Source organism: Caretta caretta, chromosome 9 (genome assembly GCF_965140235.1).
Source record: "Caretta caretta isolate rCarCar2 chromosome 9, rCarCar1.hap1, whole genome shotgun sequence".
Classification (NCBI taxonomy): domain Eukaryota; kingdom Metazoa; phylum Chordata; order Testudines; family Cheloniidae; genus Caretta; species Caretta caretta.
In genome coordinates, this window is record NC_134214.1 from 97,504,751 (window position 1) to 97,521,062 (window position 16,312).

At 47.6% G+C, this 16,312-nt stretch overlaps 1 protein-coding gene and 1 long non-coding RNA gene across 2 annotated transcripts in view; both read left to right on the forward strand.

Moving 5' to 3' along the window:
- Positions 1-16,312, forward strand: part of LOC142073250 (uncharacterized) — a 147,357-nt gene that overhangs the window by 9,271 nt on the left and 121,774 nt on the right. The window lies entirely within an intron of this gene.
- On the forward strand, positions 1,603-5,418 carry LOC125643217 (uncharacterized). The gene is made up of 2 exons (XM_075132664.1): positions 1,603-2,618; positions 3,979-5,418. Exons 1-2 carry the CDS (start codon positions 1,898-1,900, stop codon positions 4,578-4,580), a joined length of 1,323 nt encoding a protein of 440 aa, XP_074988765.1. The 5' UTR covers positions 1,603-1,897; the 3' UTR covers positions 4,581-5,418.

Sequence of the window (16,312 nt, forward strand, 5' to 3'; positions counted from 1 at the left end):
AGATCAAGTTTTGCTACTATGGCTGCATTTATTTGTGAATTTCTGTAGACCTGTTTATTTTTACTTTCACAAACTAATCAGTCCGGCGGGGTTATCATTAATTCCCCGTCCGCACTGTATTTAAACCGGAAATGTTTATGTCAAGACAACTCAGAATCTGACTTTAATTTGATGGACCGTAGCTACATTTTTATCACAGCAAACTAGCCAATTCATTGACCAGCATTTCAATATTCCGCCCTTCCGCCTGCTATAATGGGTTGTATAGGATATTTTTATAACCGACGAATAAATCAAATAATTTGTCTTTCGTTTAGAATAACCATGTCGTTGCCTCAGACTAGAGATCAACACATGTCGATTGCAAAAGGCATTAGAAGTTGCCAGGGTGAAGTTTTAGGTCTTTTTGTTTGGTTGGTTGGTTGCAGGTAGACTAGCAGGAACGCCTCAGCTAGGAAACAAATCCAATTATTTCATTGTAGCTTTCTCTCCGGCTCGCAGAAGTAAGGCAGAATACCTAACACGCTTCTGTGGCTAGAATTAAGCCACCCTTCAACCAGCGTGCTTTTCACCCCGCGGATGCAATTCCTACTGGGACGGTTTTTCGACGTGTCAGTTTTGCAATGAGAAGCCTGTTTCAGAAAGGACTGAGCGTTATCACTGTAAGGTACACGAACCAGCAAACGCCGGGGAAGCGATTGCCTAGTTGGGCGAGACCTGGGCGCATTTAAACTTTGCTTGAATGTCTTTTTGGCACTAAAAACTAAATAACTAAATAAAAAATGTAGCATTTCAAATGTAGATCCCAGATCAAGACAATTACATGTCCTTGTTCCATGTGAGCTCCCTTTGTAGGAGCGTCGCAACGGGTTCTCCCGCTGTCCTGGCGGTGTTGTGGAAGTCGAGCTGGGCACTAGCGGAATTTCACACGTACTCTCACCTCTCCCCGTAAGGCTCCAAAGCCGGGCAGCAGCCAGCTCCCGATGCCTTCGCCCACGCCCGTCCTGCTCTGGAGGCGCTCACGCTTATTTTAAACATGCGCCTGCGAGTTGCACTGAATTGCATTCGCCCGGAGCTACAAAGGGGGAAGCTGAGCGTGTGTCTGCGCTGCGGTGCAGGCTGGCAGGCAGTTGTTTTAATTAAAGGGTGGGGCTCGGTGATATAGACACCAGATGAAAGCAAACCGCGCGGAATAAACTAATGAACACATTGTGTTCGGAACACATCTGATTTCTTTTTTTGATCTGCGTTGTGTTTTAAAGAAATGTCAGCGCCCTAGAAAGCAAGCCCGTGAAACCTTATTTCCCTGAGAGTGTGCGGCGCTTTTCAAAGGCCAGTGTGATATAGTTTAGAAAAGAAATCCTGCTGTGAAAGCTTGCGTGTCTTCTCTTCACCAAACTAAGCTCCTGTCAATCGCGCCCAGCCCTACCCAATCACCAAGTCCCTTTCTGGAAAGCAGCTCATCCCGCTGTGCTTTTATATATCACACGGCAGCATGTTTAGATGCATTTTTACTATCACTTGAAGGGCTCTGAATGACGAGGGCATAGTTACGGTGCCGAGCGCCCCAAACGCTGGAGTTGCTGACAATTTGCCTGGCTATTGTGTGTGTCTTTCTCTCCCCCTTTCCTGGCTCACGTGGGCTGTGTTTGTTATGGACACCAAGTAGGCAAATATGGGGGGGGGTAATTAATTTTGGAGGTTCCCATCCATCTACTAGCTCACAATATGACAGGCTGGTCGAGGTTCATTAGTTGCCCTACCCTGGGGATGGTAATACCGAGCGCGGCATGGCGCTTCCACCTTTAGTACTGGGGGCTGGAGGGCACCCCACTGGCAATTCCTTAAAACTCGGCTCCTCTCGCGGTTTGCCAGATTCTGACGCCGGGCTCGGTGTATGGCTGGAGATCCCCAGTGTCTCCGTTCTGCCTCTGACACCAGCTGGGACAGCTCGCCCAAAAGCAAGATCCCCCCAGGACCCACCATGCCCGGAGTTGCAGATGAGAATTCCTCCAGAACCTCGTACCATGGCATGTTCCGGATGTATCTAGACTCACCCAACCACAGGGGACGTGAAAACCAGGCTTTGCCAAAGCAGACAGCTAGCACCAGAAACTCTAAGGAGCAGGGGGCACGGAGGCTGGCAAGGGGTCTGAGAACCAGGTCCCACCATTGCAGCCCAGTAACTGGAGCTCTGGCTGATCCGCCCTTTGCCTCTTCGATTCTAGAAGGGTATCAAACGATGAATCTGGCAATCCACAGAGAGACCGGCGCTTTTCTCCCCTCCCCTGGACAGCCCATTCCACAAGAACTGATCTGCAAGTGGACTGACAGCAAAGGACACCACTCCAGGCAGGCTTGCTCGAGAATATTCAGCACCATGTATGAGCTAGTTCACCATGTCACCATGGAGCACGTCGGAGGACCAGAGCAGCCCAACCATATTTGTGACTGGGAGGGCTGCGCTAGGGAGAAAAAACCCTTTAAAGCCAAATACAAACTCATAAACCACATCAGAGTGCACACAGGCGAAAGGCCATTTCTATGCCCGTTTCCGGGGTGTGAGAAAGTGTTTGCAAGAGCTGAAAACCTGAAGATACATAAAAGAATCCACACAGGTTAGTTAGACTGCAAGTAGCAATAGTCATAAGTAGATTTGGGGGGTCGGAGGGGATCATTTGCTTCCTGGACTTGAAAGGGTTGAATTAGCAATAAAAACCAACCAGAATAAAATCATAATAAATAATACCTTAGTATTAATTTTCCTTGCATATTAATGGAAAAGCCCCCAGAGCGGTGGCACGTGCTATAGGTTTACCTCTGGGTGCTGATTATAACCGGGGGAATATTTTTGCTGTATTTCTGGCTCATAACTGAAAACAAGAGACAATTGTTTTTACTAACATTTCCCCTCCCCTCCTCCTCAAACTCTGTGTTTACAAGCTACTGTCCAAAGGTAAGCCCCCAAGCCACCCGCATTTAACACTTCTTCAGTCAATAATACACTAATATTGTCTGAAGGTAACAAGCACCCCTCCCCTTCCCACACTCACGTTCCAGTGAAAGTATCTTCCCCTAGAAACTTACAGCGCTTGACAAAATGAGTCTTCTTTCATGTGATTATATCATAGTAAACAAAAAGGGAAGTGATTGTTTTCTGCTAGAACGAAGAAATAGACAGAACTGGAGTGAAAGAAATGTCTCAGCAGCGTCTTCTTTCCTCCACGTTTTCCTGTACAAATATACTTAACGTGCCCAAATTTTGCCCCGGCTTTTTGTCTAATTAGATTTCGGTGTCCCTCGTTTTTAAGACCCCTTCACGTCTACAATTTTTTATTCAGATCTCTACTGGCCAAAAGAAAGATGGGAGCAAACGCTGTGCGGAAAGGATAATACGCTACCGAGGATTATTTTGCATTAGATCCCAGTGTGGACAAACCGAAATGTTAAACAAATATTTAAAAAACAAGAATTTTAGAGGCATGCTGGGAAATTCTCTCTCTGTGTGACTGCATCTATCTAGCCACCCAGACAAAGCCAGCAAATTCTGACACCAGAGAAATGAGTAAACATATGTTATGCTTCCTCTGAAGGCAGAGCGGGGACTTGCATTGGGGTAGTGATTTCAGGCGCTTTATTAATTATGATGATGGTTCCCCAAACCTGAACGATTCTAGGCATTATTTCATGTATTTATTTGCGCCATAATTTAAGGCATACGTTGTGATGGCTGCTCTGCAAGCGCCTACCACCCAGCCTGCCGATCACACGAAAGCTCTGAAATGCTGGGTAACTAAAAGGTGTCACTGAAAACCATAAAGTTACTGGCATGAAAGAACAAAACCCTGGTTCTGCTAACAGTGGGTTCTTTTGCTCCTGGAGATGACGCGTTGCCTAGCGCGGACACGTTCTTGTGCCCCTTCCACACGCGATCGCTCCAGTCCTTGCTTCGGGTGAGCATGTGGGTTTCTGTTCCAGGAGAGAAGCCGTTCGTGTGTGAATTCGCGGGGTGTGACAGGAGGTTTGCCAACAGCAGTGACAGGAAGAAGCACACCCACGTGCACTCGAGAGACAAGCCGTATCGCTGCAAAGCCAAAGGGTGCGAGAAATCCTACACCCACCCCAGCTCCCTGCGCAAACACCTGAAAACGCACCGCAGCCTCGAGCCAGCCCCCTCCACCGCCACCACCAAGCCCCGGGCGGCCGGACAGCCCCCGGGGGCGCAGGAGCCGGGGGCTGGCGCCTGCCAGTCACTGGCCAGCCCCGCCGCTTGTCTAACCAGGTGTGGCCCCCCCAGGTGCCAGGGGAGAGAGAGGGACGCCCCGGAGACGGAAAGAGGGGGCGCCTCCCACGCAACCTCCTGCAGTGGGCGTGAGGCCAGACGGACCCCCCGGCCGGCTCGCCCCCAGCTCTGGCGCAAGGTGCCCTCCGAGGGCTCCCGCAGGTCCCCCAGCCCACTCACAGTCCCGGCCGGGCTGGGAAAGGGCTGGGAGCCAGGGCACAGCAGGGCCACGGGCGCTGCCCACAGCAGGCCCGAAAGAAGCGCTCCCCCCTCCAGGAGAGGGCTCAGTGAGCTCTGACGGGTCACTTCCCCGGGGCCAAAGGGAGCCTTCTTCCCCCTGCCCGCGCCAGGCTTGGAATCACGGACCCCCTAGCCGGAGCCGAGCGCTGGGGAGCTGCAGCTCCCTCTGGGAACTGGACCGAACATGTATAGTGGGTGAGAATCGCCTGCAACCTCCTTCGGACCTGGGGTTAGCAGCACCCAATGGCCAAAAGGGCTCCCGAATGCTGGCCTAGGAATCCAAGCCAAGAGCAGCCCACGGCCCTACCGGCACGGCAACAACTGGAAATACCGCGCTCATCAGCGTCAAGAACCCGAACCCGCCTCTTTCCCCCCGGTGGCACGGGCTGCCCTCAAGGCCCGTCTCCCTCCCTCACACTCACACACACGTGTTACTCAGGACGTGTGTGTTCTGTGCTTACAGGCGCTCAGCTAAGCCTGGGTCCTGTCCGCCAGCCAGGAAACTGGCCCGCACGGATTTCAATCATCCGTGTGCCCAGTGGTTTCTTTCTGTGGAGAACACGTCTCCTTGGCTCTCACTGGCACGTTATGGGCGAGTGAGGTTTAGCCTGTCACAATTACATTTGCAGTCTCATAGAGGCGTTGCAAAAATAGGGTTGCAACCCTGCGATTAGAGATAGACATGAAAAGCACTCAAGCGTGATTTGTTGTTTTACTGTTTAGCATTAATGTTAATGGGATTATTTTGTCCCTTTCCTTGCTACGCTCTGTTTATGTTCTGGATGTGCGCGTTTTGTACCGATGTTTGACATACGATTTGAAATAAATCACCCAATGTGCTCCAGGCTCGGGCACGTCAGGTCGCAGGGAGATGTGTTGCCAATTATTGGTTGGGAATTATCTAGATCCCAGTCACCGAACCGGTTCTGTCAGCTGGGCTGGACAGTAGATACTCCGATCTGCGGAGTCTATTTTCCGGGGACGGAGCCCAGTGATACAAGTCTGGCTTGTAATGTTAAGCGTCTAGATAACGACAGCTCAGTCTTTGACTGAAGTCGCTTAGCTGTAATTACTCATGAATTAACCTCTCTTCTCCCCCCCCCCCCCCCAGCAAAGTCGGGGAAATTGATATTAAATCATTTTCCACAATCCATCACTGGAAATGCAGACAGGCTATTTGCCACCCCCATCTGTCTCTACGGCTTTTCCCTTTTTTTGGCCAGGTTTGAACTCCTAGCTTAAAAGTATCTATGAAAAGTCACATTTTGCGGGGCTGGGGGTGGGGGTGAACCGTGGCACTTTTAACAATTTTGTGCGAATGCAATTCTCAATGGCTTGTCTCACCCTTAATGACAAGCAAAGCAATGCAAAGGACGGCTTCTCTTTTCATATGCACACAGCATGCAAACGTGGAGTATTTTAATCTACACTATATATATAAAAGTAATTCCTAATCAACTCTTGTCAGATTCCCCAGACTTTCAGTTATTAGCAATTCTCTTTGGAAGCCCTTGGCAATTTTACTGCATGTCAGACAGATAAAAGATTCTCCGGATCAAGAGTTATTAACACATTTTTGTGATCCTTTAACACTGGTGCCTATAACTCTTTTGGCGTAAGCAGCGATTTGACTAGCATCGGTGCGCATATGCAATTCTGATACTTTGAAGCCCTGTGAGGGACCCGATCCTGAGGCCCTTCCTTGCCCAAGTATGGAGGTAGGGGATCAGGCCCTAATTGCTACATTGCCTACCCAAGTTCATCAAAAACATTCAGAGGCTGCTTACCAGTGTTCAGATGTTCCATTCTTCAAACCTCAAATGGACACAAAGAGACCCTCCGTCCCATTATCCTTCGATCCCAGACACCAGCAGACAGAGTCAGGGGCGAACCATCTTTCGCGGAGTTTGTGCGTCATGTGAGTTCTAGATCAGAACTAGCCCTGAAATCTAGAACTCAGGCAACCAGCCAGTAAGAAGGCAGTGAGCAGACAGAGAACGCCCGGCTCTGTGCTCAGGGCAGACAGCGCTTTGCCATCCTATCTTTGGATTTACGTCTCCAGACTAAACCATGTTCCATACCCAATTTCTCATACCCGAGCTCAGATTAATTAGGCTGGAAAAATCAGGAAGCCTTTAAAGATATGTAATTCTCATAGAAAACTAGTGGAGAGTCTGTGCTTTAGATAGATAGATAGGGTATTTGGGGTAGATGGATCAGAGGGATGTATGGGGGTAGATAAGGTGTATGGGGTAGATCGATCAGAGGAGTGTATGTGGGTAGATCGCGCCCAAAAATATGTCCTTTATTTCACGCCCCCCCCCCCCAAATGCCCTACCGCATTTTACCACCCGCTCATCGCTGAACTCATCCCGCCCCGTCCCCAGAGCAGTTCTGGCCGGCGTAACCCAGCGCTGGACACAATCCGCTCCCCGGAGAGGCTAACCTCACGGCTGGGTTTCTTCCCCCACCCCGCTGCTTGTGGTGGGCAAGCTCCTGGCAGGCTGGGGGGCCCGGAACCCCAGAGTCACCCCCGGGGAAGGGGGACAGTGTCCGTGTGTCGTTCGCAGCTCTCGGGGCTTGTGGTCAGACAGCAGAGCCGCGGGGAGGGGGGGAATGGAAGGGGAGCCCCCCCCCAGTCAGTGCACCCCCAGAGGCCAACGGAGAGGAAACCCCAGCCCAGCCCATTGAGCCCAGGGGTGGCGTGGGGGTGGGGGGGAGGAGCCACGTGGTCTGGAGCGTTCCCATGGCTCTCGGCACCCAGGGCTGTGGAGCGGGACCTCTCTGCGCTCGGGGTGCCCCCAGGGAGGGCTGGGCAGCTCGCACCCACAGCCAGGCAGGGAGCCGCCGCCGGCGACTCTGGGATGCAGCGCAAGGGCTGGAACCGCCGGAGCGTGGCTGTTTCAAAGCTTTTATTTCCCCATCTGCTTTTGCACTGGGGGGGGGGGGGACAGGACAGGTGCCCGGCAGAAGAAATATCTGCGCCGCCCCCCCCCCCCCAGCAGAGAGTGTGCGGAGCAGACCGGCCCCCCAGCTCACTGCGGAGCCAGGGAAAGCTGGCGCCCAGCCACGCCGGAGGCAGGGCTGCAGAGGAGGCTGCAGGAGGGAGCCCGCATCGCATCTCCGTGACACTGGCATGGGGGTCCGGACGCTGCCTCTGCGGGCACCCGCGGCTGCTCTAAAGGGAGCCGGACTTCTCAGCCCCCTCCCAAGGATTATTTCAATGCAACAGCCAGGAGACTCCGTGATCACCCCGACAAGCACACTCCTGCAGTCTCCGCCCGAATGCCCCAAGTGCGCTCCGGGTACTGCCCTGGCCTCAGTGGAGTCACTCCGGATTTGCACTGGTGTAAACGAGGCAGGGATCTGAAGTTTCAGGGGTGGATGCTGCTTCAGCCTCGAGTTGATTTCCCAGCCTAGGCGGAGGGCGGGATTTGGGATGAAAGACACGTTATCACACTGGAGGGGTGAGCTCAGAAGTTACAAGCGATGGGGTCACTACAGAGTCCAGAAAGTCCTGCCCAGGGAGGGGAAATATTTCTAACACGCTGCCCTGACCTCAGGGCACAGGCTAGGGTGTGACTGCCGGCAGCAGCGCCTTGCTTGGTGGGTTTTGCTCCTGCAATTGACTCAAGATATTTAGGACTAAACCCTGATACATAATCGTCCCTCGGGGTCGCAGCAGGTAGTGACCCGAGACCATGCTTGGACTCCCAGAGAACGCTGTGATTTGGAAACAATCCAGGCGGAGCTCCAGGACACCAAAAGGGGACATGGGTAAGCGGGAGAGGAAGGGTGTATTAGGGGAAAGCCAGGACTCTCTATGGGCCTGACCCAAAGCTCATTCAAAGGATTATTACCATGAATCACTTGTATCCTGGTAGCACCTAAAAGTCACAGCCAGATTAGGCTGCATTGTGCTAGGCGCGGCACAAACATACAATAAATGACTGCTCCTTCCAGAAAGAGCTGACCAGCTCAAAGAGGAGATGTAACAAGTGGATGAAAGAAACAAGTAACAGGAGTGGGGTGAAGGAGATGAGAAAATAAATATAATAGACTAGAAGGACTCCCATTGGCTTCAAAAAGGTTTGATTCAGGTCCCCTATGAATGTTGCTTTATAGATATTTCTGAGGTCAGCAAATTACAATTAACTCTTGGCAGCAGAAAATGGTCCCCTCTGCTGTCATAAGAACATAAGAATGGCCCTGGTGGGTCAGACCAAGGGTCCATCTAGCCCAGTATCCTGTCTTCCGACAGTGGCCAGTGGCAGGTGCCCCAGAGGGAATGAACAGAACAGGTAATCATCAAGTGATTCATTCCCTGTCGCTCATTCCCAGCTTCTGGCAAACAGAGGCTAGGGACACCATTCCTGCCCATCCTGGCTAATAGCCATTGATGGACCTGTCCTCCATGAATTTATCTAGTTCTTTTTTTAACCCTGTTTTGCTCTTGGCCTTCACAACATCCTCTGGAAAGGAGTTCCACAGGTTGACTGTGCATTGTGTGAAGAAATACTTCCTTTTGTTTGTTTTAAACCTGCTGCCTATTAATTTAATGTGGCCACTCCTAGTTCTTGTGATATGAGAAGTGGTAAACAACACTTCCTTATCTACTTTCTCTACACCCATCATCATTTTATAGATCTCAATCATATCTCCCCTTAGCCATCTTTTTTCCAAGTTGAAAAGTCCCAGTCTTTTTAATCTCTCCTCATATGGAAGCCATTCCATACCCCTAATCATTTTTGTTGCCATTTTATGAATCTTTTCCAATTCCTATATATCTTTTTTGAGATGGGGCGACCACACCTGCACACAGTATTCAAGATGTGGGCGTGCCATGGATTTATATAGAGGCAACATGATATTTTCTGTCCTGTTATCTATCCCTTTCTTAATCATTCCCAGCATTCTGTTTGCTTTTTTGACTGCCGCTGCACATTGAGTGGGTGTTTTCAGAGAGCTATCCACTATGTCATTTCTGATAAGCACCATGTAGGAAGGTGGGTGGGGGAATATCTACAGGAATACAGCTATAGGAGAGCTAGGTATTTTTAGTATGATTTAAACCTGCAACCATGTAAGTGACACATAACATATTTTAGAAAATTATTTCCTTTTGATTCATTTATTTATAGAGTTCATCACAGTATTGACAGGCCAAAATATTCAAAAATCATGAGTCAGGCCCCCAAGATCATGAAATTGGCTTAAAATATATGCCGGGTTCTTTTTTCCTCACTTTCTGGTTTTTGAGCCTTTAGTATGCACCGGGGTTTTAAATTACTAAGCTTTTCTACACAATAATGAGGGCTAGAAGAAACTAACTGCTTTAAAGAATGAAAGCCTAGATTGTCACCTAATCACAGGACTCCAGGAGCTGGGGCTTTACAAAAAATGCCAATTACCACAAAGACTCACAATAAAATTGCGAGAGCTAGCAACACTGTGTAAACAACTCAGATCCTACGGTCATACATAATTACCTAACATATAAATAATCCTCACCAAATTTAAAAAATAATAATAATCCAAAATTGCAACCCTAAACCAGCCTCTAACACACCTAGTCAGCTGATCAGAGTACCAAATTCTCCTCTCAATTACATGGGGGGCAACTCCCCTTATGTAAATGGGGTTGTCTTCTTTATGTGGGAGGAGAAATTTAGTGATTGGTGGGGCAGTGAACACGTGCAGAAGGAGTGCAGATTTCTGCCTACTGCTAGATCGGCTGCAGAGTTTTTGTTTGGTTGTTTGCATTAGATAGATGCAGACTGCATAAATTCTGTACTACTGACCCCCACTGATCTCTACAAATGGTAGGTTCCAGATTTAATTTCACCATGTCTACAGCAGTCTTACTTTCTCCACATGGTTGCATAGTGCCATGGAAGCTGTGCATGAATATATAAAGCAGAAGGGACCCCAATTACTGCAGTCTGTCCCGCCAACTGCTATTTGTAATAAATGTGTCTAGGTGAAATTGACAGAAATGCAAGTTAGCGATAGGGCATCAACCGAACACAGAAGCATTGTTTCTGGTCATGGAAGAGTAAAGGAAGCTGCATTTCTAACACAGCCAGCTTCTTACATACAAAAGAAGAAATGATGTTTCTGATGGATGCACACAAGGCCAAATTCAGCTCGTAGTTACTCCAGTGCAAATCTGGTGCAACTCCAAAGAAATCAGTGAAACAGAGCAACGTTTGGCCCCTCGTTATGCAGTGTCATTTATCACTGATGGGGGTAGACTCTCTCAGAGTAGGTTCTCTGCTCCTCTGACCACCTGTGCAGAGGGAACGCTGCTTTTTCACATGTATCCATGCCAATTGTTACAGGATCTGGCCTGCAGGCCCCAGTCCAGCAAAGAACTCAAGCACATGCTTAACTAACTTGCAGTCAGTGGTCTCTCTCACATGTTGAAAGAGAAGCAGGTAGCCTTAGCATGTGTATATCTACAGCACGCGTCTGGTACTGTTACCTGAGCTCAAACAAATCTCCCATTGGGTCAGACCTAAGCTAGGGTAAATTGTCATAATCTCACCAACTTCAGTGGAGCTCTGGCTATTTACCCAAGCTGAGGATATGGCCCCTGGACTTGAATAAGAGTTGTGCTTGAGTAAAGGTGGCAGAATGTAACTTTGTGGGTGGGTGGGTGGAGAGAATCTGTCTACCTGGAGGTCTGTTCCTACCTAAATATACCCTTCACCCGCATTAAAATAAAACAATTAGCACTTACATGTAGACTTTGTTCCTGGAATTAGTTTTCAGTATGAACACGAGGAATTAAAAACCTCAACAATTTGTCAGACTATTCAAACAATGCATAAAAGGGACAATACAAGAAGACAGATCAGTATTCTTTTCTATGAAGCTGAAAACAATGATGGTTCCTTCAAGCTCTTCTGGTTGATTTGATAGAAGAGAATTATCGTGCATATAAATAAAGTGCTTGGAGCATAATATCTGAGATTCTGAGTGCCCTCAACTCTCACTGAAGCTAAGACAACCCCAGCACCTTAAAGGATGGAGCTATTGGCTGTATCTACATGCTGTACCATAAAAAACACTTTGTATGACAATTACATGTTTCTTCATAAATTCCATCCACCCTTGAAATCAGCATGACTGTTTCTACATTCATTCTTGACCTCTGGACAATAGAGTGAGGAAGAGGTTGTAGCTAGAGAAGTCTTTAAGATTCCATTTTATGGCACTAGACAATATTGTGATGTGTGACATAATTATTGCACCTTTAGAGCAAGGGGATGGATAAAACAGTGGCAAGAGTTTTGGGTAGACTTTGTACCAAATTCTTGTTACAACCAGTGCAAAACTGCATAGAAATCTCTACAAAGAATTCATGCTATTATTTTTTATGGTTTACATTTCATTAGGCTTTGAAGAGTGTTCACATAATGAAATGTATACAGTATACACTCCAATATTAATTATGAAAATCAATAAGTTATTCAGCAAATAAATTATGTATTGATTACATTGCTTTGGTATGATGTGTTTGCATGATAACACTAGAAAATGAGAAAGAAAACTGAAAAAGCAGTCAGAGAAAAGGAATAACAACAACTTTAGCTGGGAAAAAGAAACATAAGAAGGAAAACATAAGAGAAAACAAGCAACACCAAACATGAGTCAACACGACTTTTTTTTTCCTATGGAGCTGAACTAGCTATCTGTCTAGACTCTCATCTCCATAGTATCTGAACACTTGAATGGTATCCAGATCAAAGTATTTCATGACCAATATTATGTATTAATTTGATGATAAAACACAGCTGCCTGGTCTGCTTCACACATAAGGGTTGCCAGATCTCATCTTTCTGCATATTTCTCTCTATTTTTCCAAAAGCAATTTCCCACCCTAATTTTGCTGTTTTTAGCAGAGAGTTGAGGCTGTTCGGTACGAGAGGAGTCAATTTGGCTTTTCAAGAGGATATGATGGCTTTTTTGCTGCTATGTTTGTTTAAGAAACCAAGAAACCACTTCTGTTCAGTCTGGGAGAATTCATGTTGTTTTGATTTATTGCCCAGGAGAACTGTTTGGTTTCACTGGAATTTTAGGGCAAAGTTACTTTTTTCTTGTATCTTACGCTGGGAAAGTCTTACTACTTCACACACCAAACACACACAGATCTTGTCTTTGGAAAACTTACTGTACATATTCGGGTCAAGGAAATAACCCATCTCCAATCTGAATTGAAATCACTCTGATATGCAGGGCAAATTGGTCTGTCAGGGAAACTTTACAGCATGCTCTTTAAACATTTAGGAGAAAAACTCATTGTGCTAAAGCATCTATAAGCTTGAGTTAGGGTCCCGAGAATTGATGAAGAATGTATTCATTGCCAACATGGCACGATGGGACCTACCCATCAGAGTTAATGATGGGGAGGTGGGATTTTCTTTTGGTAGCATTCTGACTTTTTGGATTACAGAGTTAACACCTCTCTTAAGCATGAGGTATTTTCGAATCTGATAATCTGTCTAATCATAATCCAGATGAATTTGTTGCAACATTTTTATGGTTCAGTTATCTCAGATGGGAATGTTAGCTCTGTGCAGAAGGGATTTGGCTTGGAATACCCATTGACAATAACAGAAATTGCATTCCTATTGCCAGCGAGCAATGCTGAAATCTTTCCTCTTTCTGTGTGCTTTACAGAGTCAGGAGTCTGAGGTCTCCAATATTAATTGCAAAATGTGCCCACTGTTGGCATATGACAAGCTATTTAACTGTATATCCCATCTTGAGATCTGTATAGACTGTAGTCCAAAGCTTTGAAAGTCCAAAGCTGTGATACGGTGGCTGCCTCTCACTGGCAGAAAAGGGGTTAAAAGCAGCCCTAGGGAGGCTGCGCCAGAGGCAGCCAATCAGAGGAGGGCTGAAGGGAGCAGCTAGTCAGGGCCAAGTAGGCCCATATAAAAAGGGAGCTGCAAGGTAGAGGAAGGCAGTTCTCTCTGTGGGGAACCCGGGGAGGAAGGAAGGAAGGAAGGAAGGAAGGAAGGAAGGAAGGAAGGAAGGAAGGAAGGAAGGAAGGAAGGAAGGAAGGAAGGACTGTGTCCCTGAAGGGCCAAGAGAACTGCCAGCACCCTGGACAGAGCAGTGCTGCAAACAGGGGCCGAGGGAGCCAGAGACAGCTCCTGGCTGGCTGCTGGCGGGTTGCAGACTGCGGCCCTGATACAAGGGTAAAGAGGGTGCCGGAGCTACTGATGGGAAGTGGCCGAACAGCACACTGCAGGTCCCCCCGGAAGGGGGGAGTACAGTGTGTGGCACGGCCGGTGGGCTGTGTCGCTGAAGAGGACTCTGCGATCCTTGGAGAGATGTGGGTCCAGAGTGGGAGTCATGGCGGCAATGCACCACCCACAGGGGACACACCCAACCACAGAGCTAATTCCCAAGACAGGCTGAGGAGCTGCCAGAGTGGTGAGTGGACCCCGTTACGGTAGCCTACAGGAAGTTGGTAACATTTTTTTAAATCTTGCCAGAATCTGCAGAACATCGTCATCACAGGGCTCATCCCACAGTCCCTACTCAAGCAAAACCTTCACTGGATTTTAAGAGGAGTTTTGTCTTAGGCCCCAACTCAATGCACTGATTCACATGCCTAACTTCATATGCTTAACACCATCCCCATTCAATACAGCACTATAAGCACATGATTAAGTCCCATTGAAGTCAATGGATTTACCTTGACATGAAGCTGGAGTAACGCAATGGGGAACCAGCTCCTAGATTATTAAATGTCACCAAAGAAATTACATCCTTTGTTAAATAACCGTTCCATGCAATGGGTAGTGTCAATAAGCTTCACAGGCATGTCTGCCAAGTGGCCGGGCATGTTAGTGCAGAACCTCTGAAGGAGAGGAGGGGAGGGGGTTGAACTGGGGATGAATGCATATGGCTTAGAGGATGTTCAATAGAAGGAAAATATTCCTTGGAAGCAGATAAAGTAGTAATTCCTTCCAGTTAGTACTGACTGCAGGACTTCTAAGGACTGCAGAAATGCGGACAGCAGCACAGGTTAATACCTCCAAAGTGCCAGTTTTCTACGGGCGTGTTCGGCTTTCAGGTGCTGTGTGCAGGTAGCCCATAGCACAGAACTGAGCCGAAAAAAATTTTGAAAATGTCACTGCAAATAATTTGGTATTTACCTTACTTTAAGTCTTGACCTCTTAGCCATGCTAGTTACTCGTTGATTTAGGAATGGTAGATCTCAGATTAGGGTTATGAGATGCTATCCAATGACATCCTTAAAATCAGGGAATTGGAGAGTGTCACACAACTTTTGAAATATACAGTTATCTAAATTGTGTCTAACAACATTCTCTCTCTCATCCATCCTTCCACAGACGCAAAAGGATTGAGGAGAAAATGTAAATTCACAGGCTATCAAGTGGTATAAATTATGAGGGGTTTAACTAATAGGTGCAACTTGGGGATGGGTTTATAGTATTTGGATTTTTAGCTGCGGGGTGGGGTGTAATTCTCTCTATGTAAATAGACGCACACAGTGTTTGTTCAGCACCTAGCCCAACAGGGTCCCGGTTGATGCCAGAGCTCCTTGGTACTCCAGTATAATAAGGATATCAATCTGCACATACACAATACACACATTCAGACCAATGGAGAGAGAAAATACATGATTGTGTGGCATAAAGGTTGTACTGACATGAGTTTGGAATGGACACATTATTCACAAGAGGCCTTGTTATCGGCCTTGTCATGCCTCTCTCCGCTGTTCATCCACTTACCTTCCTGCTTTCTTCCAAGCCACCCCTGCCACAGGGAACATCTGTCACTGACTGGGTGTGGGCAGTCAGGCCTAGTGAGTGGAGCCACGGACAGGTCCAGTGGTTAGAGCCTGAGTTGGTAGCCAGGAATCAGAGCTGGAGTCAGAGGTCAGGCACCAGAGCCAACAGTCCAAGCTGAAATCAGAAGTCAGGAATAGGAGCCGAGGGTCAGGACTGTTACCTGGCACAAGGCGAAGCAGGGGCAAGGCCCGATACAAGCATACACAGGAACTATCACAGCAATGGGGAAATGTTCTGAGCAGCCTCCAAACTGCTGCAGGGCTTAAGAGCTGGCATTGCCAGCCAATCTACTGCAGGCCAGCTGTGCTTGTTGGGGAGCCCAGAGAGTAGCTCGACTGCAGGCTCTGATTCCTGACAACAGCCTCCCTAGATGAGTCCTCTTGGCCACTATCCTATTTTCCCTCCTATCGCCTCACAAAACCCACATGTAACTGTGATAACCATGAGATTTTCACCAACTATTAACTGGGTAAAAGGACAGTTGGTGACAGTACATATATGTTCACAAGCAAACTATTTTTGATTGCATGGGTAGCCCTCTCCTCTAACCCTCATTTGTTGTGTCCTTAAATCCCAGGTTCTTAGGGACAAAGATGGAACCTTTCTCTGTGTAGGCAGTGCCTAGTATATTGCAGGCCCTGGTGCAACAGAAAAGAATAAATAATGACAAATGCTGCTGCTGCTGTGGCAGAGCTATGAGTGAGCTATGCAGGCAAATGTCATTAAGATCCTCATAAACCCCACCAGGCATTCTACACATTGCACCTACTGTACGGAATGGACGATGTTAGGAAAGTTTTCGAGAGTGTTAAAATATCGTTTTGGGCCAGTTTTCCTTATGCTTACACCTGTAAAGTGTTAGTTACAATCGCTGCAATTGGCCATGCTTGAGAGAGAGCCTGTGTAGCTAATACATTTTAAAAACCTCTAAAAATGAACTAAACATTTTTTTGTA